The 23,406-nt window shown below is 44.7% G+C and overlaps 1 protein-coding gene across 1 annotated transcript in view; it reads right to left on the minus strand.

The window, feature by feature from the left end:
* PDZRN3 (PDZ domain containing ring finger 3) overlaps positions 1–23,406 on the minus strand; it is a 250,163-nt gene that overhangs the window by 18,960 nt on the left and 207,797 nt on the right. The window contains exons 4-5 of the mRNA XM_082412124.1: positions 8,266–8,513; positions 5,053–5,140 (exon numbers count right to left, since the gene is read on the minus strand). Of these exons, the coding sequence (XP_082268250.1) occupies positions 5,053–5,140; positions 8,266–8,513 (336 nt within the window). The remainder of the gene's footprint in view (positions 1–5,052; positions 5,141–8,265; positions 8,514–23,406) is intronic.

Genomic DNA, 23,406 nt, shown 5'->3' on the forward strand with positions numbered 1-23,406 from the left:
AAGTAGAAAAAATTAAATTCAGAAAAGTGCAAAGAAGGGAATGATCATTTATATTCTTATCACCCAGAATTAAACACGGTTAACCTCTTGACAGGAAAACAAAACAAAACAAAAAACAAAAAACCACCAAAAAACCCCACTATGACTTAGCTGTAGTCACTGCATTTCCAGGGGATGGTTGCACATCATAGAGAAGAGCCTGGTTGCTAATAGTTAAGCAAAGAGTGAACCATAAGAGGTTTTCAGAAGCTCTGGAAATACAACACTGTAAGAGCCGATACCGTCTTGCGATCTGTATAGATTTAGGTTTTACCTTGGCTGCTCATAAAGAAGATTACAGTAACGCAGTAGTAGTTGAATTGTGCACTAAAAGCAGCGTCTAGCCTTATATACCATGCATGGTAGGTGCTCAATAAAACTGAATTAGCTTGAGATTCCAAGGCAGACTAAAGATCCAAATGAAAAATAAACTTGGCTCTGCCATTAACAAGCCAGGCTGCCCTCGGAAAGTCACTTCACTTCTTTGAAACTTCTCGGCTCTTCTACCATCTTATCCCCAGAGACAATATTTTGGGGCTCAGTGGAAACTGCCGTTCCTCCAACTTATTGAGTGGTTAGTAAATTCTCAACATTTCTTTCTCACTCCAAGCTAGAGGTAGAGCCTTACACAATTGAGTACATCATGGAAAGCACAGAGGGCGTCAATACATATCTGTCTGTGATGATGGAGATAAGATGGCAAAGAAGACCATTAATCAAACTCGTGTGAATAATGTATTACCATTATCTGGATTACACCTCCCCCACCACGGGTGTCCTGTTGCTTACCGGTCTAGATGGACGGCTGGATAAAAATGAACAGCTAAGCCTGACATTTTAGATGAAATTGAAACGATAGCTCAATTGAGTAAAGTACAGGGGCCATTCTACCTTGGTTGATTCAAGCTTTCTGTTTCAACGACAGCCACTTTAATCAGAGGGCGTCCCAGAGACTAATTTCGATGGCTTCTGCACCTCTAGGAAGACTGGTTACTGAAGCATAACTCTAAGACCTTATCGATCCAGAACTGCTTGTGCATATTTCTTGAAATCATCTCCACACTTTCTCTATCTGTGCGTGGCACTGTCGGGGACGTAGAGATGTCTCTAGAAAGACTGTACTTTCCTTCAGGGTCCTGAAATGTGAGATTGGGTCATAAGGCATTTATTCCTTTATTCGACAGATGTTTCTTGGGTGCCTACCCTCTGCCAGGCACTGTCTGAGCACGAAGAGTCTAAGTAGGAAATGGCCCTACTGGGGGAGGGGTGCTTTAGCCAGAGCGGTACGTAAGCTTCTCTGGAGATGAGCCACGCTGAGCTGGGCCAGGATCTGGGGGGATAAAATAAGAGCAGGGGGCAGGTTCTGATTGCAGGTGGCAGGAGAAGAATGGTCAAGTGCTGATGAAATTGGGAGGGTGGTGAGGAGGCTGACTCAGTGAGGGTAGGGCCGACCAGGGAAGGTTCCCCAGAGGAGCCCTGGTGCTGTGCCTTAAAGGCTAAAGAAAAATGCATAGGTTGGCGGGGACAGCCTGCATTACCTCCAGGACGGTCTCGCTTCCCTTGAGATCTTATGACGTTACACTATGCAACCAGGTTTGGAGATCATTTTAGTCTCCCTGGTGAGAGCGTAGCTTTCTTTTCCTTTCTGGTTTCAAAATGACATCATCAAGACACAGCATAGGTGACGGCAGCTTCACAGCCTGGCTAGGATGCTACTGATGAATCAACTGGGAAATTAAAACAATAGACTAAGGGAAAAGAAAAGCCTTCTTCAGACGTCTATTTTTCCATCTTCATTACCTACAGGAAGATCCAGAGCAGGTGTTCAGTACCTGAAAATTTACGGGTAATTATTTGGCGGCTCAACCCTTGAGTATACTGGGGTGTAATCCTTTTAATGCTAAGCAGTTTCACAATAACAGGGATTTGACACTTACCTAAATATGATCATTTTGTATGCTTTAAAAGAGAGAACATCTGTTTTTCTCTGTGCATTTGCTTCCATAATATCCCCAAACACTCATATATTTTCCTCCTATATAATATCCACGGAACGGGTTATTTTTTCGAAAGGGGCGGATGTTGATCTAATTCAACTTAAGACGAGGAGCAGTGGGCTGAGATTGGCCCCCTTACTCACAGCAAGCCTGGGTGGGGGGACCCAACAGGCTGATGGGACCTAGCAGAGACAGACTGTTGACGGCTCTAAGAAATCTCGCGAGGAAGCGGGGATGGTGGTACATGCCATTCCCCCAGAAAACTGGGTCTGCTTTAGGAACCCCAGCTCTTGGCCGTGCTGCTGTTCATTAACCTTCTCGAACTGACCGGGTGACCTTCCAAAGACACGCCTCTGCAACAGAGCCTTCCTGGAAGTATACACACTGTTCGCTCCCGGAGATTCCCCCCTGGTGAGGAGCCGCGGAGAGAACCTCCCTGCATCTTGACCTCAGAACTTGGGACGGGCCGCTCATCCAAACCCACCAGGTTCACTCAGTTAACAGAAATAACCTGGTGACATCCAAGCTGCTCTAAACAAAAGTCCAAATGTAAAAGCAGCCTTCCTGCCTGATACGGACTCACGGTACTTCGTGATAACTGCTCAAAGGAGCTGTAGATGGAGAGTGGCCACAGTCTGGTTTTCTAGATGAAAAGCTTATGTCTAAGCTAATGGCTGATGAAGCAAAGGGACTTTGAGCTCCTGAACGGCAGGCAGGGTGATGACTCGCGGATTTTGCCTTTCTAGCACCAAAAAGGATACTCGGCGTAACAGATGATCAGTAAAAGCAGGTGAGCAGAAATGAACGTAAGCGTGCATGTAGAGTCTCTTTGTGCTTTTTCTATTTAACAAAAGGAAGAAGTCTGAACAAGTCGTGAATGTCCATGAGGGGCTTAGTCCTCTCTAGTCCATGGGACTGCACTCTGCCCGGATGGTGTGGGTGGTATTCGAGGCTCGGAGGCACAGCTTCACACCATAGTGAAGGAAACGCACAAAGCCTCCATCGTGTGACCCATGACGAGGGCAAATGGAAGCCTGGGCTTCTTTACCTGGGCCTGTGGCCTCCAGGTCGGGGCCCCTGAGACTTGTGCACCAAAACACCTGGGGATCTTGGTAAAACGCAGATTCTGATTCTGTATGTCTGAGGGCCCAGATTCTGTATTTCTCACAATCCCCCACGTGCTGCTGTCCCAGTCTTTGCACCACACTTTGAATAACAAGGCTCCAGGGAGGCATTTCAGAGTGGCCTCCTCCCACCAAAAGCAAGATGCTCTCAGATAGTTCATGTGGAGAAAGTTACTTCCTTTAGGAAGAAAGCCTCAGTTTGGGCTAGTCTTACCACTTCTGTGATACTAGCCCATCTCCTTAGACAGAGAGAAAGGGAGCAGGAGGTAGTGGAGAGAACGGGCCCCAGGCACCCAGCCCTGGGCAGGTACCAGTGACAAGCAGCGGGATTTAATAACACTGCCTCGTGTCCGCTGTATTTATTGGACAGCACCTTCTATTCATGGCAAGGGATGCTGATTTTCTGACTGAGCTAGTGATACAGCATTTCCTTTAAAATTTTCCTTAGTTTACAACCCAATCAAAAAATGGGCAGAAGACCTAAATAGCCATTTCTCCAAAGAAGACATACAGATGGCCAAGAGGCACATGAAAAGATGCTCAGTGTTACTAATTATTAGAGAAATGCACATCAAAACTACAATGAGGTATCACCTCACACCAGTTAGAATGGGCATCATCAGAAAATCTACAAACAACAAATGCTGGAGAGGGTGTGGAGAAAAGGGAACCCTCTTGCACCGTTGGTGGGAATGTAAATTGATACAGCCACTATGGAGAACAGTATGGAGGTTCCTTAAAAAACGAAAAATAGAATTACCATATGACCCAGCAATCCCACTACTGGGCATATACCCAGAAAAACGCATAATTCAAAAGACACATGCACCCCAATGTTCACTGCAGCACTATTTACAATAGCCAGGTCATGGAAGCAACATAAATGCTCGACAGATGAATGGATAAAGAAGATGTGGTACATATATACAATGGAATATTAGCCCTAAAAAGAAACGCAATTGGGTCATTTGTAGAGATGTGGATGGACCCAGGGACTCTCATATAGAGTGAAGTAAGTCAGAAAGAGAAAAACAAATATTGTATATTAACGCGTATATGTGGAATCTAGAAAATTGGTACAGATGAACCGGTCTGCAGGGCAGAAATAGAGACACAGATGAAGAGAACAAACGTATGGACACCAAGGTGGGGGAAAGCGGGGGGGGGGGGGGGGGCGGGGGAGACAGTGGTGGTGGGGGGATGAATTGGGAGATTGGGGTTGACATATATACACTAATATGTATAAAATAGAGAACTAATAAGAACCCGCTGTATCAAAAAATAAAAAATAAAATTCAAAAAAGAAAAAAAAATTTACCTTAGTTTAAAGGAGTTGGGTTAAGTTAAAGGGAAAGAGAAAGCAAACAGTGGTTCTGGTGTATCAGATATAACAAAACAACTGTAAGGCAGAGTGGGCCACATGCGGCAGATATCGTGGGAGCTCAGTGACCCTCCAGAAATCCCATGCAAACTCTTAGAGACAGGAGCACTTTTCCAGGGAGAGACCACAGCTTCCATCAGATTCTCAAAGGTGTTAGAAAGTAAGATGGAACTAAAGAACCCACTGCTATAAAGTTAACGAAATATCAAAGACTTACAAAGTCTACATCCTACTCCAAAAATCTAGCTCCTGAGATATTTGATAGCTTTTTAAAGACCTCTGCTTTGTCACAATGATCATCAAAAAGCAGTGTTGTCCTATGAAGGTTATTAAATAGCCCTTCTTCTTGCAAAGCAGTGTTCCAGAGAGGCCTCGACCCACTGAACGTGGTTCTTCTAAAAGAAATCCACGAGAGGTGGACACTGCATGAGCATCCATAATCTCAGTTCATGCTGACAGAGACTTACTAGCCTTAACAATGGCTATTAAAACGAGACGCAGACGTTCTTACCTCCAGCTCCAGCTCCTCCCTCTCCATCTCCTGATGGATGCCTTCAATGTAGTCATTTGGATCGTAGTATTCATGGGCTGAGGGATGCCTGGGAAAAGATGAAAGATCGTTAAGGCCCTGCTTCCAGTTCTAAGTATCTGTTCCCATCCCCCCATCACAAGGCCCATCAGTGCCACAGGGGCTGTTCTCAGAGGCTGAGGTTCTTACTTAGTTCACTTCTCTCTGGTTGTGTTTCCCGGCACAGTCAGGACCTCCCGCACAATATTTCCACCATCTTCTCTAAAGCCCATTTCCTCCACAAGAAGGAGTTTAGATGCAGGTTGAGGGGGAGGGATGGAGTGGGAGATTGGGGTAAACACATATAAGCTAGTATACAGAGAATGGATAAACAACAAGGTCCCACTCTATAGCACAGGAAACTAGATTCAATATCCTATGAGTAAACCATAATGGAAAAGAATATAAAAAAGAATGTATATATATGCATAATGAATCACTTTGCTGTACAGCAGAAATTAACACAACATTGTAAATCAACTATACTGCAATAAAAAAACTTGTTAAAAAAAAAAAAAAGATGCACGGTGAGAGAGGGACTGGCTTTGTGGCTTCCAGTGATCATTCCCTGGCCCACTAGTCATTGAGTCAATGTGACTAATTTTTAACTCACTCTCTAGGTGGGAGACAAACTCTTATTTACTGCTCATGGCTTCATTCTTAGATTTTATCTCTGGGGAGAAAAAAGCTTAACTTCAGGCAACACTTAAAGACATGTGCCGGCCTCTGAGATAGGTTCAAAGGGCTGTGAAACTGAAACTGCTATGCTGTCATCCAGGACAGTCTCTTTTCAAACTTTTTTGATTGTCTCGCAATGAGAAATACATTTGACATCACCCAGTGTACACGTATACGTATGCACAACATGTGCATACATGCACGCATATAATGCACGTGTGTAAATATGCAGACCCGCATACACACACACGCCTAGGAGAACGGAAGCTTGCATTTCTCTAGGTTAACATGAGTACAGCACAATTCACAGAGCCCACCACCTCTTTGGAAACACCACTAATGGAACCTCTAGGACCAAAGGCAGTGGGAATTATAACATGCTCAGTCAGGTCTGTGGCTCTGAAAGGTGTCAGATGCGGATGGAGAGCTTCAGCCTGATAGTTGGCTGGGGACCCAAACCTCCGCGTTCTCAAAGGTCAACAGAGCAATCAGTGGGCTCTGGTCTTCTCACCCAGGCACTTAGTTTTGAAACAACAGACCAGACATGAGCGGTCATTCAAACGAGGGCTGGCTTTCAATTTTCTGCACCCATCAGGCAAATATGCTGCCTGCACTTAAGGGGCTGTGAGTACTGAGGATGCTGCGGGAGGGCCTGGGCTTTCAAGCCTCAAGGTAACACCCCCCCGCGCCCCCCATTCAGCCCTGATGCACACCCCTGCTGTCCTCTGACCTCGCAGCCAGAACCAGGAGAGCACTGACCTCCGCACTCCTCTGACATTTCTCAAATTGCCCCTTGGGGGAAGAGTCATGTCATGTTAACTAGACTTAAGAGGAAATTAAGGGTTTAGCTTCTAAAAAGCCTGTCACTGTGACGGTTCAACATCGAGAGTCAGGAGTATAGCCTTAAAGGCCTCATCAATATGAAAGGCAGTTTGGATCTAAAACATCAAACAACTGATTTGAATGATCGTAGTCAGTGAATCATCCAGTTGTTTCCTAGCAACTGGCATGTGTGGAGTATTGTGGTTAAGATCTGGAAGTTGAGGTGGGACAGACCTGCCTTTCAATCCAGCTGCCAACTTGCATGCAGTAGCACTGCTGAGTCTGCAGTTCCTCGTGGCACAGAAGGGACAGTCGTGAGAAATGGGTGAGATGACAGTTCTCTGCATACTGCCTTGTGCACTCTGAGTGTCAGACGGGATCGGGGGCGGGGGGGGGGGTACTCCCTCCTCTACCTTTACACGCTGCCCACCGCCCAATTCACTTTGTCACGCCCGGGGAATTAGCCCTGGGTTCTGATGACAGTTAACCGTCAGAACCACGGGAGGAGAGGCCAGCCTCTGTCTGGAATCTGGTAGAACAACAGGAAACGTGTGCTCACTCCAGCTACTGAGCTACTAATAGGAATACAACAGGTATCGCTCAGAGGATTTCCCTAGGAGAGGTGCAGATGCCCTTTGAAATAAGGCATCAAGGCAATGATCTGAACCAGGAGCAAGATGGGAGGAGGGCCTCTAACGTCAGCCAGAGAGGCTAAGAAGGGGAGGGGACACCTTGTCCAGAGGTGTGCAAAGTCACATCCGAAAAGCCACCTTAAAACGGACAGCTTTTTAAGCCACTTTTCCACCTGAGAAAATTTCTTGCTCTTCATTTTTGTCCCTACATATTTGACATCAATCACTAAATTAACAGTGATCGCCACTATCATTTATCCAGTGCTTACCATATGCCATGCTGAGAACTTGCCACGCATTATTTCATTTAATCCTTCAACAATCCTACGAGATGGGTACTATTATTATCATCCCATTTTAATAGAGGGAAAATAAGGCCCAGGGAAATAAACTACCCAAGTTACACAGCTAGAGATTAGGTTTGTCCAACTCGAAGCCTCTGAACTACCTGATATCTCTGGCAGTAAGTAAGGTAAGAGGAGAGTCGTGTGTAAAGTAATTTACGTGATGTGTTGGATCACAGCTGTTATTTAATCGGTAACCGCAGTGCTTATATGAGGCATGTGTGAATTTACTCCATGGATCCAGGTTTGAAATGAGACCCAAGAAACCAGAAGGCACAACCTCCTGGGCTCTCTTTACCCTCACAACTTGCTCTGTTGTGTCTTTAAAAGAACCATCAGCATTCCCTCTAGTGATAACTACCAAACCTTCCCACTGCCATTTGCGGTGATTAAATTTTATTCGGAAACAACTTTTATGACATTTGTAAGTAATTTTGTTCTTCGAATATAATTTGAATAACTCCGCTCCAGGGTTATAACAAAGTAATTAATATGTCGGAGCGGTTTTGAGCAGGATTCAATTTATTACCTCTATAAACAATAAAGTGAAACGTGGGCAACTTGGAGGAAAACTGTTAAGACGTGTTCATTGTTTTCACCACATGGAAGGGAAGAAACCAACTTCTCTGTACTTCTGTACCACACTTAACACATTTAAGATTCATTATCATGTGACTTACTCCTCGGGCAACAGATAGGGATCCAGCACAGGTGGGGTGGGCGAGGACATCTTGGTGAGAGCCATGATGTGCTCAAAGGTGATGTCCGTTTGGGTTCCCGTGTCCACCATCTGTGACTCTGACGGAGGCGTGAACATTTTGGTCCGTGGCGTTCGCCTCAACACCTGGACCACGATGGGCTCCTTAGCTGTCTTGAAGGCTTCCACAGCCTGGTCATGAGTTGCTCGGGATAAGTCTTTGCCGTTGACCTGTCGAAAAACAGTAGAGGGGGAGAGGATTAGAATTAAGCAGAAGCCAGAAAGACGGTTTTCGTGTGTAAGCAGCTAAAAGGAAAACGTGCGGGTGTCCGGGGACTTCACTGCTCTGTTTCAGGTTTCCCCAGGAATGCCTGCTGGGAAGGGGGTAGGTTTGGAGGTGTGCAGATCGGGCATGAAATCATAAATCTCACGGCGGGGAAGGCTTGGCTTCCTACTGGAGTGTCTTTAACACAATTTCATCCCCTCCTCATCTTGCCTGTGAGAGAAATGAGCAGTCTCAGGCTCACAGCCTCTATCGGGCCATACTAGCTACCTGGAAATTAATTATATTGTTCTGTTTTAATGGTGTGTATTTTCCCAGTTCCTGTCAGGTGAGATTAGTCTCCCTTTTATGGAAGCGATATGACATTTCCTTCTTAAATGAATCCCTTTGCTTTTCCTTAAGAAGTCAATGAGAATATTGAGTAAGTGATAATACAGGTCACAGGTAGATATGGCAAGTATCAAGGAGGAACTCACATGACCTGACATTTTGGCCCATGTTTGGGAAGCAGCAGCTAGCTTCATTGCTGTGTCGTTTCCCACTGTGCACAGTCCTTTGCTACTGCTGCATCCTCAATGTCTACACTTACCACTGTCTACCACATGACTTAAATGAAGATGCCTCTTAACACGTCCGTCATCACAGTCATGGGAAGCTGGCAAGACCAAAAGTATGTTCATCTCCCTCCCCTTATAGCCACAAATAAACTGCATGAGATGACCTTGCTAGTTACTGATGGGTCAGAGCTTCGGATGCTGCATCCAGGATTCTTTCCAACGACAGAATCCAAACTAACTGAACACGTCTATCTTTAGAACAGCTTACACAAGAGGAAATAGAAGCCAGAACCTTATGTCTAGAAAATGAAGTTATTCCAAGCAACATGGAAGCTCGACTATTTCCTTTACCCTCCCCGTCCCATTCCCCACAGCAAAGAACTACGACATTGTGTTCCGATAGCTAGGTGATGTCTAATGATTGCACTCACACGAGAGTTATCAGGCTCTGAAATACTTTGATATCGTCCCCCAAGTGCTTGGTATACTGCTTAAAGGCAAATATAAAATGATGGTATAGGAATCATATTCGGCAGAACATATGTTTGCAGAAGTTCCTTGGCTTCTCAGATCTTCTCTGGACAGCACCACTGACAAACTCATGCCATTTATTTGTAAATGCCAAAACCGACACCGAACCTTTTCTAGTCTGGCATCGACATGCCCCACACCTTAGCATCGTGTACTTCACGGCACACTGACGATTAGGTCTGTCCTCTGAGGTAGAGCACTTCGGTTTCTCTTTGCCAAGCAGAACATGAATACCGATTATGCAGCAGTTTTTCTGGTTTTTTCCCTAAGCGCTTTCACTCTGGCCCTACAGGGGCAAGAACTCTAGGTTGGAGTGCCTTGCAAACAGCTGTTGGGTCGAGGGATAGATGTCAGATTCTTCCCTTGTAATGCAGCCCAAATGAATCGCCAGTGGAGATTATTAATGATTTGGATCCAGTCCACTTAAGTAATTTACTATCATCATGAGCGAGTTCGGCAGAGCAGGAACTGTGGGCTGCAAAATGACTCCGGTGCACCAGTAAATAACTGAATGGCTGACCCGTCAAACTCTTACCATCCCTCACCCTGGACGACTGGAAACCCCAGGATTTAACACCACGGCCGTCTTCACTCTTCCTCCTTGGAGGACAGAATGAAAGGACGTGAAGGAATTCTCTCTAGCTCTGCAAACCAGTTGAGCACCTCGACCCCTTCCCTGCTCGGAGCCTAGAACTCTCAGGGCTTGGGGATGAGGTGAGGGCGGGGGACTGAAGCCCAAGTTGGAGTGCTGTGAAATTCGCTCCAAGGCCGAACTGTCTGAGTCGTATTTTCCATTAATGCGTGACACCGGGAGTCAAATCATCTACGAATTTATGATGCAATAGTAAATTTCTTCCTGGATTAAATGAATGCCGTAGACAGCACCCTGAGGAGATACTGCTTTGGCCAATGCCAGCTCGCCATGCTGGGGATGGCTTGTGCTAAAGGTAGTTCTACCCACAGTGAACTCACAGGAAGACTTTTGAATGGGTCTGCAAGTTGGCCTTTTGCCAAACGGGACTGAGCATGGGACTTTCTTCTAAGGGAGTCTTCCGATTGTGTCTTTAAAAAAAAAAAAAAAAAAAAAAAATCCGTCCTAGGAGTCTTTACGTTTTATCCACATAATTAGGTCTTGCAAATACCTCAGCGGAAAGGTCAGCTGCCTGATAAAAAGCATCCTTCCTTGTTCCTCCTGCTTCCTCTCTGCTGAAAGAGCTTGGACTTTGTTTCCTTTCCACCAGATCAGAGAGCACTCCCTCTGGGGGAGACTTGAGATGTGGGTTTAATTGGCTTTAGCCCATTGTGGAGGTCTGGTTCCTTTTGCTTAGACATGGAGCCGGGTCTCTGAGGCCAGGTTAACACACTAAGGGATGCAGAGCAGAGAAATAGAGAATTGGGGTCTCTTGATGATTATCACTGAGCAAATGAACCGACCAAGCTTAGAACCTCTTAACCCCAAACTTCTTGTCATATCTGATAACACAATACTTATACTTTAGGCCATTTTCACTTGTATTTTAACTCCCTGCAGCCCAAAACACCCCAATAGGTATAGGTATTGCACAGATGTACTGTAAAGTTAGACAGGAATGTAGTTATTTGTTCCTATAGACATTCCTCTGATGTGTATAAAACAATGAGTGAAAATGCTTTTCTGATTAGGAGTATATTTTACTCAGCTTATTTTTTTATTACAGAAAAGTGATGGCAACTATTGCTTTCTTGTATAGGTGTTCTAAACCAAGGCTAGAACCACTAAGCAGATGCTTAAATGGTACCTCAAAAAATTAAAGGACGGACTTGTCTGCATCAGTCTAAGCTAAGAAGATTCTCGGGGGCAAAGAGCTGCCCTGTGTCTGGGCGCACATGATTACAAACGCAGGCAAGCTTTTCCGAATCTCTCTGACTTTGGGTATTATTAAACGGCATTGATGCAACAGCACCCATAACATCCCTAGGGCCTAAGATGCAGAGAGAGAGGAGGTGGCAAATCCCAAGGGAGGCCAGGAACTTGGTCGGCGACTGTGAAGCGCCCTCTCATCCCCCACCAGACCTGCTCACGGCTGGGTCCCACAGAAAGGCAGCTCTGACCATTGAACCTGAGGGAACAATTTCAGGAGCCCAGTGCCGTGTATATGTTAATCAAACACAGCTCAAATATGCCGCTTCACAAGCCAGGCGACCCACTCCTTTCTTACGGTTCAGGGCTGCAGTGCCCAGGGGCTGAAACTGTGGAATCAGACCGGGGTTAGAATCCGGACTGTCGCTTTGGACAATTTATTTCCCTCTGAGTCTCGGTTTCCTCATGTGCAAAATAAATGTAATTATAGTGTCATGCCTCTTAGGGTTATTATAAAGTTTAATGAGATAATCTACTTTACAGCCTAGCATGCACATCATAGGAATTTACTAAGATACCAGTGCTAATGGGGATCCTACCCCAGAACAGTCACATTTTCCCAGGAGAAAAGAGTCTGCAAATCAAAGAAGCAAAATGCAGTCTAGTTAGGTAGTCTTAAGAGACATTTGTATACTGAGAGGCTTCTTTATTTTTCAGGGAAGTTCCCAGCCCAAACGTTCCTGAGCTGCCGACATACATATTGATATTTTCAGTCCGCAGGTTGGGGTTCTCTGGAGCGGGCAGTGCAACGGATAAATCTTACAGGACTTGACCCCTGCCACACAAGCTTCTTGACAAGGTATTTTAGGCATCATTACATTCTCTTAAAAGATGATGAGACAAGGCAGGAACTTACTCTCCTAGACGATCCATTTTTGCGGCCAAATTTGTTTGGAATTACCTTGTGCACATAACACTTATTACCCTGTCATCTTGGAATCACATCACTGAGAGACTTAGCGAGGTGATGAGCCCGGTGCACGCCGTCAGCCAACCGAGAATGACAACCTTTATTCCCGGGATTAGCATTACTTGTACATTACACAAGACGGCGGTGATGATGGCTGCAATTACAGGCGCAATGTTCATCCCGTGACGTTTGGCCCAGTCAAATTAAATATCATTAACTCGCCCAATTGAGCAGATTGCTTTTAAAACAGTTTATGCAGCTCTAAAACCAAGTAAATGGAATGTTTTGGAAGAAAAAATGCTGATGGCAAACTTTATTATAAATTAAATGCTTAAGTTATTCACCTAAGGCTCTGGATGGTCCCCTGGGATGTAGGTGCAATTAGGGTGAAAATCCAATTGCTTTATCTCAGGGCAAACATCACTGCTGCAAATATGACAGGACACTAAGGAACCTTCAAGAGGTCCTTTAGTATACGATCTCCAGGGACAAGATGCTGAGGGCATGGAAGGATTCCCTCCCGGTTGCATTTAAGCCTGGGTAGCATGACTGCGGCTCTTTGCATGAGGTGCCCGTGAGTATGTTTTCCACGGTCCTGAGAACGAACGCAAAGCTGGTAGGTTTTTCCACATGGGGGTACATTTCATTGATAACCCAGCTGTCCATCTTTCACTCATTCACCAAGTATTTACTGAGGTTACTCAGGGAGACTTGTTCCCCTCTTGGCTGATGGGATACCACTTGGAAGAATTTCTTGGGGAAAAATGAGGCCACAGGATGTGCAAGCCACTTAAGAATGGTCAGATGAAATGCACTGTGGGTAGCATTTCACCGTGGCATCTAATGAGGGGGTGGATCTGGCCGAGGAAGACAGAATCTACACACGCTGGAACGCTAATTAAGCTCACGACCTAGAAAGAGTCTTGGTTTTCACGGTCTACCTAGAAATTCCATTGGTGAAACTACTGTCATACGCTTTTTAAAGTCACCTTTCAAAACAGGAGCCAGAAAGCTTTCAAAGTTCCCTACAACATAATTGTAAGCATTTCGGGGTATTTTAAGATATATTTGGAAAAGACATAGCATATTCTCTCTAAATTAGACAATACGTTTCTATTTATGGGAAGACATTTGGTTTCTGAGGATCGGCTTATCACAATCACCTCGATTTCTATTACATGTGCAAACGACCCCAGTATAAAGTGCTAATGCAGTTTTCAATTCAGCCGACTATAAATTACGCCCCGGGCTAAAACCCCACTTTTATAGGGTTCATTTAATTAAATACAGGGGCAGTGATTGCATTCTGTAAAATATCACACCTATGTTGTCAAACTAATTAAAACTTAGATTCCACTGGAAGCAATAGACGATAATAAACTACATACCGAAAAGTAAAAGGTTTCAAGCCCTGATTTAGGTTGGATTAAAAAAACTTTTTTCATTCAGGAAACTCCTGTCTGCCTTACTTTATTTCAAATTTATAGTCTGCTCTGGGGCTTGATAAAGGGAAGGCCAACTTACCTAAAATAGAGGTATTATGGCAGTTAAGAAGGAATATGGGTCTTAGTGAACAAATGGTGTTCAAATTAATATGTTTCTGTGCAAAGTACTCACTTTCAAGACGGTATGAACGAGGAGACTACACTCACAGAGACCTCAGTTCCGATGTAGTAGAACTTACATCTGTATGGGTGCATTTGATTTGCAGTAAGGACTGCAGTGAGGTTTGTCCATGGTAATTTCTAAATGTGTCCTGATGTTATTTTCCTAGGTTTGGTATTTCGTCAACGGGAAGATCCCCTCATTATATTCTGAGCGCCCTGCGTGGATGAATGTATAGCCTGGGTAATTTTCCTATTAGAGGAGTCTGCCTTCTGTCAAACTTAAGCCTATCATGTTTCAAAATGCTTTACTGTTTTTTTTTTCCCCCTAAATATAGAATATACCTGGCTACCAGCCTCCGAGTGATAAAAGAGATGACACGTCTTAAAGAAAGAGGCTAAAAATCACAGATGTACTCAGATTAAAAAGTATTAGTCCCACACTATTACAAGATGCTTTCTTCTCAGGTCAAAATCCTATCTTCATCAACAAAATCTTGCTTATCTCCTTTTGGAAGCCTTGATTTCATCACCCCGAAATCCCATTGTGAGCGATAGGTTACAGAGGTCCATTAAACTACAGTGTACTTGAACCATTTTGCATCTTAAAATGAACATGCATACTTTAACCTCATCTTAAAGGTGGTAATTTAAAGAAGCAGCTCAACATATTATAGGAAAGCCCAGTGGTGAGTACTTGGAAACAAGGTGTTTCTACAGCTGAATCTCTCTACAGTCTAGGTCCCTTACGTTCTTCTTTGAAACGCGAGTGTCTTTTCCAGGTATGTATTTAATTCTTCTGGAGGAGGGATTGGTTTCAGGTTACAAGTCAGTTAAATACGGTCCTTCACATTCCAAGGGTTCAGCGCTGTTCATCCCTGGGGGATGTGCTTGCAAATGTCTTCAACCATCCCTGCCCCTCTCTTATTCCTTCTGACTCATCTGAAAAGCCCTGGCCTATCTTTCTGGCCAACCACCTGCCTCCCCGTTTCTACCTGCGGACTAGTGATGCTGGAGGACATTCCCACAAGGAGATGTTGCTGAGTCAGATGGGATCACACCCTTCACAGCTGTTTTGAGATGTGTAATTACGTAGTTATTTGATTTTTGGTCGATTGCCGATATTTTCTCATGGGGCCCTAAGTTCCACAAGGGCAAGAACTGTGTGTTTTGTTCACTATAGGACACCCGGAGCTCAGCACAGCAGCTGGCATGTAGCAGCCTCGCAAATAATTTATCACCTGAGTGACCTATTCACGCGTCTGTAGACTGTCATGTTCCTCTCGTGCACATTTGTTGGCATTTCATGGTCTTTCCTACTCTGGAAACAAAAGCATTTCCTGCTCTGATCTTCTATTCATAGCTAAGATGAACACAAACCTGATTATGCGTCCATTTTTATAACTGGCAGATTCCAAACAAGAATAAAACGTGTGTTGGATTTGGTTACATACATACATATTTCGTGAGGAGCACTTTCAATCTTAAGATGTCTCCGGTTCCATTTCTTGATACGATCAAAGTGGTATCAGGGAAAGTACCCTCTGCTCTTTTGGAGAATGAAATACATGAGGCCCAGAGAGGTCTTGGAGTGTTTGTGAAGAAACAAGGCAGCCCTAGCTAAGCTCTCCTGAAGTCCCTGGGTTCTGAACTTGCAGGTGACAAAGTGGAGCCACTGGAAGTCAAAAAGGAACCTCGATCCCCAATGGAGAGGAAAGAAACAAGAAACACCAAACTGACAGACCTCACCGAAAAATCAGAAAACGGGAAATTGCTTCTTTCTCTCTCTCGGACCATGCTCTCTCCTCCCCATCCGTCCTCCCCCTGCCAGCAGTGGCGCAGACTCAACCGTGAGCAACGGGCCCAGGCCGGGAGGCGAGGAGGATGGGTGGGCTACAGGTGTGTCCACCCAGGGGAAGGGGGGCCCTTCTCTAAGGCACAGTGAAAGCCAGAAGGGTTGGCCTTGGGCCCGCTCGGCCGCCCAGCTCTGGAGTCGGGTGTAGTGGAAGCACGCGATGGCCTGGCCCACGGGCATTTACCCTGGAGCCCTGGGTACGGGGAGGGGACTGCTGGGTGTTCAGCTACCTCACTCCTCGCCAGGAGGGCTGTCAGCAGGGGTCCTGCCTGAGTGCAGAGCTCTCTGTGCGGCATCGCTCACCTTGGTACCTAATGGGTGAACAGGATACGTGAGGCCAAATGCTGGAGTCTCTGACACGTCAGTCGTGATACAGCCAACAGGGGGACGGCACCCTGCTGTGCCAGACGAAGACTTGGTCTAAGCACTTTGTATACGTTAACTCACGTAGTCTTCCCACGAGGGAGGTGCTACTATCATCACCATTTAACGGGGATGAAATCAAGAGGCACAGAGAGTGTTTGTGCACCTGAAGACCTTCCGCTAAGGATGCTGGTGGCTTTCACCTTGAGTTGGGAGACGCTCGCTTAGTTCAGAAGGGTTCACGCTTCTTCCTACACGTCAAGTTTACTGCATTTAACCATCCATATTGGCATGATCTCCGACGGTAACAGCAAATATAGCCGCACGTAGAAGGAAGAAAGCGTGGCCAGGTTTTTGCAAGCATCACAGCAAAGCCTTAAGAAAACCATTTTATGTCATTTCCATCTCCTTGGTATATAAACTTCATACTGGTCTCATAAATCTCTTGTACAAACTTAAATTTGTTAGTTGATTTCCTCAAAGACTAGAGGGCTGGCTAGAATAAAATTCCTACCCTCAGGTCTCTGACCATTAGAGGAAGGGACGTGTAGGAAGATTCTTCCATCAACAGAACTGTTGTCACACAGGATTTACATCAATGTTTAGTGATGTTTTATGTCACCACAGTCATTTAAGTTTCAAGTGAGGCGGGGCTTCTAACGGATACTGCATGAAGACGGGCAAGAACAGGCAGGAGTTTTACATGTGATGAGGGTCCACGGTGGAGGTTGAAAGCTCCAGCCCTAGGGCTGATTGCCTCGGCTTCAATGTAGGCTGTGTCACTTACGTGCTGTAGCATCTTGGGCAAGTTAACCTCTCGGTGCCTCAGTTTTCTTACCACTAGAATGGGTTTACAGCAGGACCTATATCATTGGGCGGTGTTAGAATTAATTAGGCTGTGCAGAGAAAGTAATTAGGGTGCATGGCCCTGCACAGAGTGAGGGCTCAATAAACGTTAGCTATCTGTTGTCCTCGCTCATTTGCAGAATTACTGGGGAACCCATCATGTTCCAGGCACTGATAAAGTGGTAACCAAGGCCCAGTAACACTGGGTAAAGAATGAACACTGTCGGGGCTCTGGGGTGAGACACACAGGGGTCTGAATCCCTGCTCCGTTTACCAGACGTGTGACTTTGGGTAAATCATTCTACCCCTGTGCCTCAGTGTCCCCAGTTGGAAATGGGGGATATTAAAGTATTTTCCTCTTAGGGTTTTGAGACAAAGATCTTAGCACAGTGCCCAATGTTAGCTGTTGTTATAACCCTACAAACCTGGACAAACTACCTACCTCTCCCTGTGCCTTATCTATAAATGGAGTTGTAAAGATTTGTTGCAAAGGGCTTAGAAGGGAGTCTGGCTCGTAGTCACCACTTTTACAGGAGATACTGGCCCACATGTGGTTCCTAAAAATTCCAGCTGTCAAATTTCAGTAAAAACTTAACTGCAAATAAATCACATAAGAATACCCATAAAACAGATTTTACGTTTCACGCATTTATGTGGAAAGAAAGCCTTTTCTGGATCCTGGCATCCATCTCAAGGATGTGATACCCTGAACTCCAAGCACTCAGTGTTTGCTCTGTGCCAGGCGCTGTGCTGAGTGCTTTACGCAGACAATTTCATCCCATTTCACAGCGAGAAGGTCAATGGTGAGGTGAGCGGTATTACCTCTGCTTTTACAGACCAGGAAATAAAAGGCCGAGGAGTGCTGGCAGCTTCCTAAAAGATGTGCCTCTCATGAGCAGTAGAGATGGGATTTGAAGAAGGCCTGCCCAACTGCAAGTGCATGCTCTAACCACTGGGCAGCACAGCTGGAGTGCTATGACCCAACCTCAGCCCTGAAGCGAAGGGAAGTGTTAACGGCTGATTATACTGACCCCAAGAAGGGATGGTGGGATGAAACTGGGATGAAACAGCGTCATCAGAAAGAGAGAGGGATGGGCCCTAGACAAGGAACATACGCTCAAGTGGGAAGAACAAAGATCCTCGTCAAAGGAGGACATTCACTGGACACGCCTTGGTGGGGATGGGTGGGCTCCTCCACGCCGAACCAGGTGGGCTCAGCCACCTCACCTTTCCCAGGAACTCATGGTGGTAATGGTACCTCATTTAATGATATTCACTAACCCATCCCTTCCCACTTAATTGCAGAGAAGCTCAGAGCAGAGGGGCATCTATCTTTTCTCTAAATTCTTTTCTAAGTTGTCTCATCAGATTTTAGCATGTCTGTCCTACGAACGTCCATGTCCCAAGGCATGTTGTGAAGCTCTGGCAACGGAACACCATTTAAAACAGTCCAATTAGGGCAAACGTAGTCTTTTGTTAAAAAAGAACATTCTTGAGCAGTAATGAAATAAGTAGCCTCAGAGTTTCTGAACCCTTTGAATCTTAAAGAGGAGTCAGGCCAAGAGAGTTAATTTTGAAAAATGCTTACTGGCCTGAATGACCTGCACTTTATTTGCTGCTTTTAACAAGATTATGAAATTTCCTAACTATCTCTAAAGAACACGAAGGTCAGGCAACAAACCAATGAACTCCAGAAAGAAAATCAAAGCTAAAGTTGATTCACTTTAAATAGAATTTCCGGGCTCTCAAGGATTTGTGTAACCTCAACAGTGATTTGGAATCTTGTTTGTTTGTTGTCGGTTTTCTATCCAAAGAAATAACATTATGATGTGTATCACTTAGATGGAAACTAATTTTGGCTCCTGCATCACCAACTAGTTCATTTAGTGGTCTACAGACCGATTAGTAAAACGTCTGTTAAAATGACTGTGGAGGATCCTTGAAGAAAATGCTGTAAAAATTAAATGTCATCTTAGTGGTTGAAAAAAATCAGTTGAGAAGGGCCTGGTGTCAGTATGAAAATAAAACTACCCCTGAATGTTTAGAGAAGGGCTAGTTTTTCTTCTGTCCTCATATAGAAGTAATCATTAGTTGGCTTGTCCATAATCACCTTTCTAAATAAATTATGCTGTATCTTCTCAAATACCTCCAATTTCCTAAAAAGCATTTTTAAAAGTTCCACATCAGGGGAAAACTAGAAAGCAGGGCTGGAATTCGAAATGTCCTCCAAAGACCAAAGCTACTTGATTCTTTGAACAAATAATGTCTAACGCTTCTGAGTATTTTCTATGTACCATACACGAGGCTTAGGCACTGTACATTCACTTATTCATGTGCAATCAGCACATGAATAATAAAACCCGAGAATGACTATGTGCCCAATACCCCTACTGAAACCCCAGTGCATCAGTGGGCAAAACCAGAAATGGGAGCTGCCCCGGGCAGTTCATAGTCTGGGTAAGGAGACAGATGCTAATAATCCCATAACTGAGGGAAGGAAAGAGAACCTGGCAGGGTTAAGGGGGCAGGTGTTGGGAAGAGGGGGCTCCTCTGAGGAAGAGATGTTGAGGACAAATCAGAAGAATAACCAGGATTTATGTGGAGAGGAAGAGAGGAGAGATTATTGCAGACAGAGGGAGCAGCATGTGCAAAGGCCCTGAGGCTGGACGAAACCTGGTACAAGAGGATCAGGATAGGTGGAACAGAGATGCTTATGTGATGAGACTAGAGGGGTGGGCGGGGGCAGACTATGTTGACCCTCAGAGGCTACAGATAGGACTTTGGTCCTGAGATGATTTAAGTGGGGGTGGGGGGGGGTGGGGGGGCGGTGGAGAGGTGACAGGACTCAAAGGCTACGTGTTCAGGTTTACACCTTAGAAACATGATCATAGCATCTGGCTGCTGTGTGAAGAATGGACTGTTAGAGGCTAGGAACGAGGTGACTGAGTGGCGCAAGCAGACCAAAGAGATATTTGGGAAGTGGAGCCCTCCCAACCACCAGGGGAGTTCTTTCCATTTTCACAGGAAGTTGAGACTCAAGAGGGTAAGTGACTTGCCTAAGGGTTCCATAGCTATTAAACAGGAGACCAAGTTCAAGCTCCCCCCGAACTACTAACTCCAAATATAGCATTCTTTGCAAAAGTAAACTACCTGTTGAGGTGTGACCATCAAGCCAAAACAAACGCAAGCTCCAAATCTCAAAACCTTTGAGCTGAATAGGGACCTAGGCAGGTCCTGGGTTTCTTGATAATTTGGATGGTTGTGCTACTGGGTTACTTCCTGCCTACAGGCTCTCTGTAATGGGCGGGGTCCTAAGTCCCTGCTCCTTCTTGGGGTGCCTTCCTCACAAGTTCACGTGGACGATGAGAGCGTCCTGCCCCGACCGAAGCTCCTAGTTATTGCTGGAGACTTTGCTCCCTGAGACTCTGGAATCCTGTATCTCCACCCTTTTGCCGGAAAACCATAAGGAGGTTAGATTAGAAGAGGAAGGAAGGTTTATCTTGCTGATTGATTAAAAAAGCTACTCAATCTCGAATCTCAACAATTCTCTCTGCCAAACGGGACACATACTCCCCAGCTTCAAAAAGGGGAGCTCCACCCACTTGCTCCTAAAACTCTTGTTCCTTCACATAAACTGTCCCACATTATTGGTGTTTTAGTATTAAAAATGCACACCGTGTCCACTGACAAGAATTTTTGGATTTTTAGTTTTGACCTTTACTGGACATCAGCAGTTCAAAGTGGTATTATGATAGCTAACTGTGGGCATTTTCATTATGAAAAATTTCCTAACCTTCCCACAGGGAGAACTAAGAAGGGAAAGAAAAATTGCAGAATTGAAGCCTGCAGTTTGGCAGGACAGCCCTCGTTTTGGCTTTGGGTTTGGTTTTGTTCTGTTTTTTTGGGACAGCCCTTGTTGCGCAAGTGTTCTCAGAGTGGGGAACATGAGTCCGTATTTTATGCTAACAGAATCATTTTGCAGAGTGATGCTGCGTAACGGGGGAGGGGTGCCATTTCACTGCTTACCTAGTTGACATAATTACAGCACAAAAGCTAACCTTGTGTCTGTCCTCAACTTTGGAAAGATTCTATAGTTTTAATTGCAAATTACTGTTCAATTTATTAAGGAAATTTAGGTTAGAGGAGAAAATACTTGCCTCTTTTCTGCTGGGTTGAGATGTATTTCTAAATTTGAATAACATTTCCGAAAGGAAAAACACTTCATCCTACCCAGCTCACATTTCATCTGTAATATGTATGACTATTCCATTTAGGAGTGCTTACATGCAGTCATGAATCCGGACACATCTTTCCTGGATTGCCAAAACAGTCATACTTTGCTGAGACCCCTCCCTTGCAACCAGAGCCCAGGAACAACTTGACATCAATAGGTTGTGTAAATCCTAAGTTACCTCCACTGAGATATGCAATTACCTCGTGGCTGCTGTGAGAAATTGATGCAGATTTCTGGAAATACTGGCTGTGAAAGAAGAGCCAATGAAAATGAGTGGGAATAACCAACTCTGGAGACATCTACGGTGGAAGAAACAGAAACTGGGAAGATTTAGAACCTTTATGAATCAAGAATAAACTTAGGTTGGTACTTCTTTCTCAAAGATTTATAAATGTGATTTACAAATGGCACGAAAAGAATGATGATGACATTCTAGGATATTTATCACCTCTGAAATAGGAAATAAAATGACTCTGCCTCTTGACTTCACAGGCACCGAAGGGCTTAAACTACGACCACATTATAATAATTGATCCTCGCTTTTTTGGTGATTAAACTCTGGGAAAGAATGGCAGAATAACAGCATATTTCAACCGCACAGAACACCTAGCACATAGGAGGCCCATGATAAGTTTGTTGAACTGAACAAAAATAAAAAATAAAATTAAAGATATTTGTAGAAAATATGAACTGGGTTAAAAGTACTCAATCACATACGCATGAGTCTTGTCATTGATAAATGCTGGGAACCAAGAAGATAAAGTAAGCAAAATATTATACTTTTTGTCAAAAGAAACCACGGGTCCTTTCTGGGCCTCAGTTTCCTCACCTGTAAATGAGGGCATTACTCTAGGTGATGATGATGACTTATAATGTAGGATGAATCTCAGTGGACCCTGAGGGCCTCCTTGATTATTCTGATTACCCAACACCTGGCCTATGCCTTACAGCCTTTCTAAACACAATCCCATAATCCCCTGCTCCAACAATTCAGTCACATCCTGGGAGCAAGACCTGTGTCCCTAAATCCTTTCACATCCTCCGGATACTCACTTAAAACCTCTTGATTTCATTTTCTTGCTCTCCATTTTGGTTACATGGAAGCATCCCATCAGGGTAGCAGGTCCTTTCAGTCATCCCCCTGACTCTCAGGTCCAGCAGGGGACAGAGAGGAGACGGACCCCTTGCCTGCAGCCACCTGGAGAAACTTTGTTTAGATGACAAAACAACCCTGAGTATGTTGCAGGAAAGCGAGCCATTCTGCAATCTCTCTTCTGCTACTGGATGGTTCGAGAGCTTTAATAATGAAGCTGAAGAGGATAATCTTGTGAGAGGAAGGAGAATAAAACCGCTTGCAGGGGTGCAGGACTCTAGTCTCTAGGACGGAGAAGAACCTGCAGCGTTTTCTAAGATGATTTATTAGACATGGGTAGAACTTGCTAGAAACCTACCAGGAGCAAATCATCTGGGAAGGAATTAATGAACCAAACAAAACACTTGACAATGCAATTAGAATATGAGGAAATGTAGGGGTTTTCCAGAGAGAGAGAGAGAGAGAGACAGAGAGAGGCAAGTGTGTGTACATGATTTTGATTATGTCATACATAAGGCCAGAAAAAGAATGGAATAATATTTTTGAAGAGCAAAGTTATCACAGGGGAGAGGGAGATGGCTGGGGTTGATATTTGCAGTTTGGATGCTTCAGTATAGTTAGCAAGTGTGCCCAGATGGGTGGAAATTCACTTGCAGCTATGTTTCAGCAAAATGGTGCGTGGGTGTGAGAACAAGAAATAAGACCGCTGGCGGCAAAAATATGATTCCCCAACACGCGCAGCGGTAGAGGGCAGCCGTAGAAACACTGTTTCTCTTTAGTTGCTTTAGGCAACAGCAGTTTTTTCCCCCTCTGCTTTGGTTTGGGTCAGGGATTTTTCCTTTTTAAAACCTTTTCTTAGTTGAGTTAGAAACCGAGAGTCTGAAGCTCTGGAAACTTCTCTTTGACCTCATTTCATGGTGCCTGTCGGGTGAGCTCACTGAAAAACAA

The sequence above is a fragment of the Balaenoptera physalus genome (genome assembly GCF_965194825.1).
Source record: "Balaenoptera physalus genome assembly, chromosome: 11".
NCBI classification, from domain to species: domain Eukaryota; kingdom Metazoa; phylum Chordata; class Mammalia; order Artiodactyla; family Balaenopteridae; genus Balaenoptera; species Balaenoptera physalus.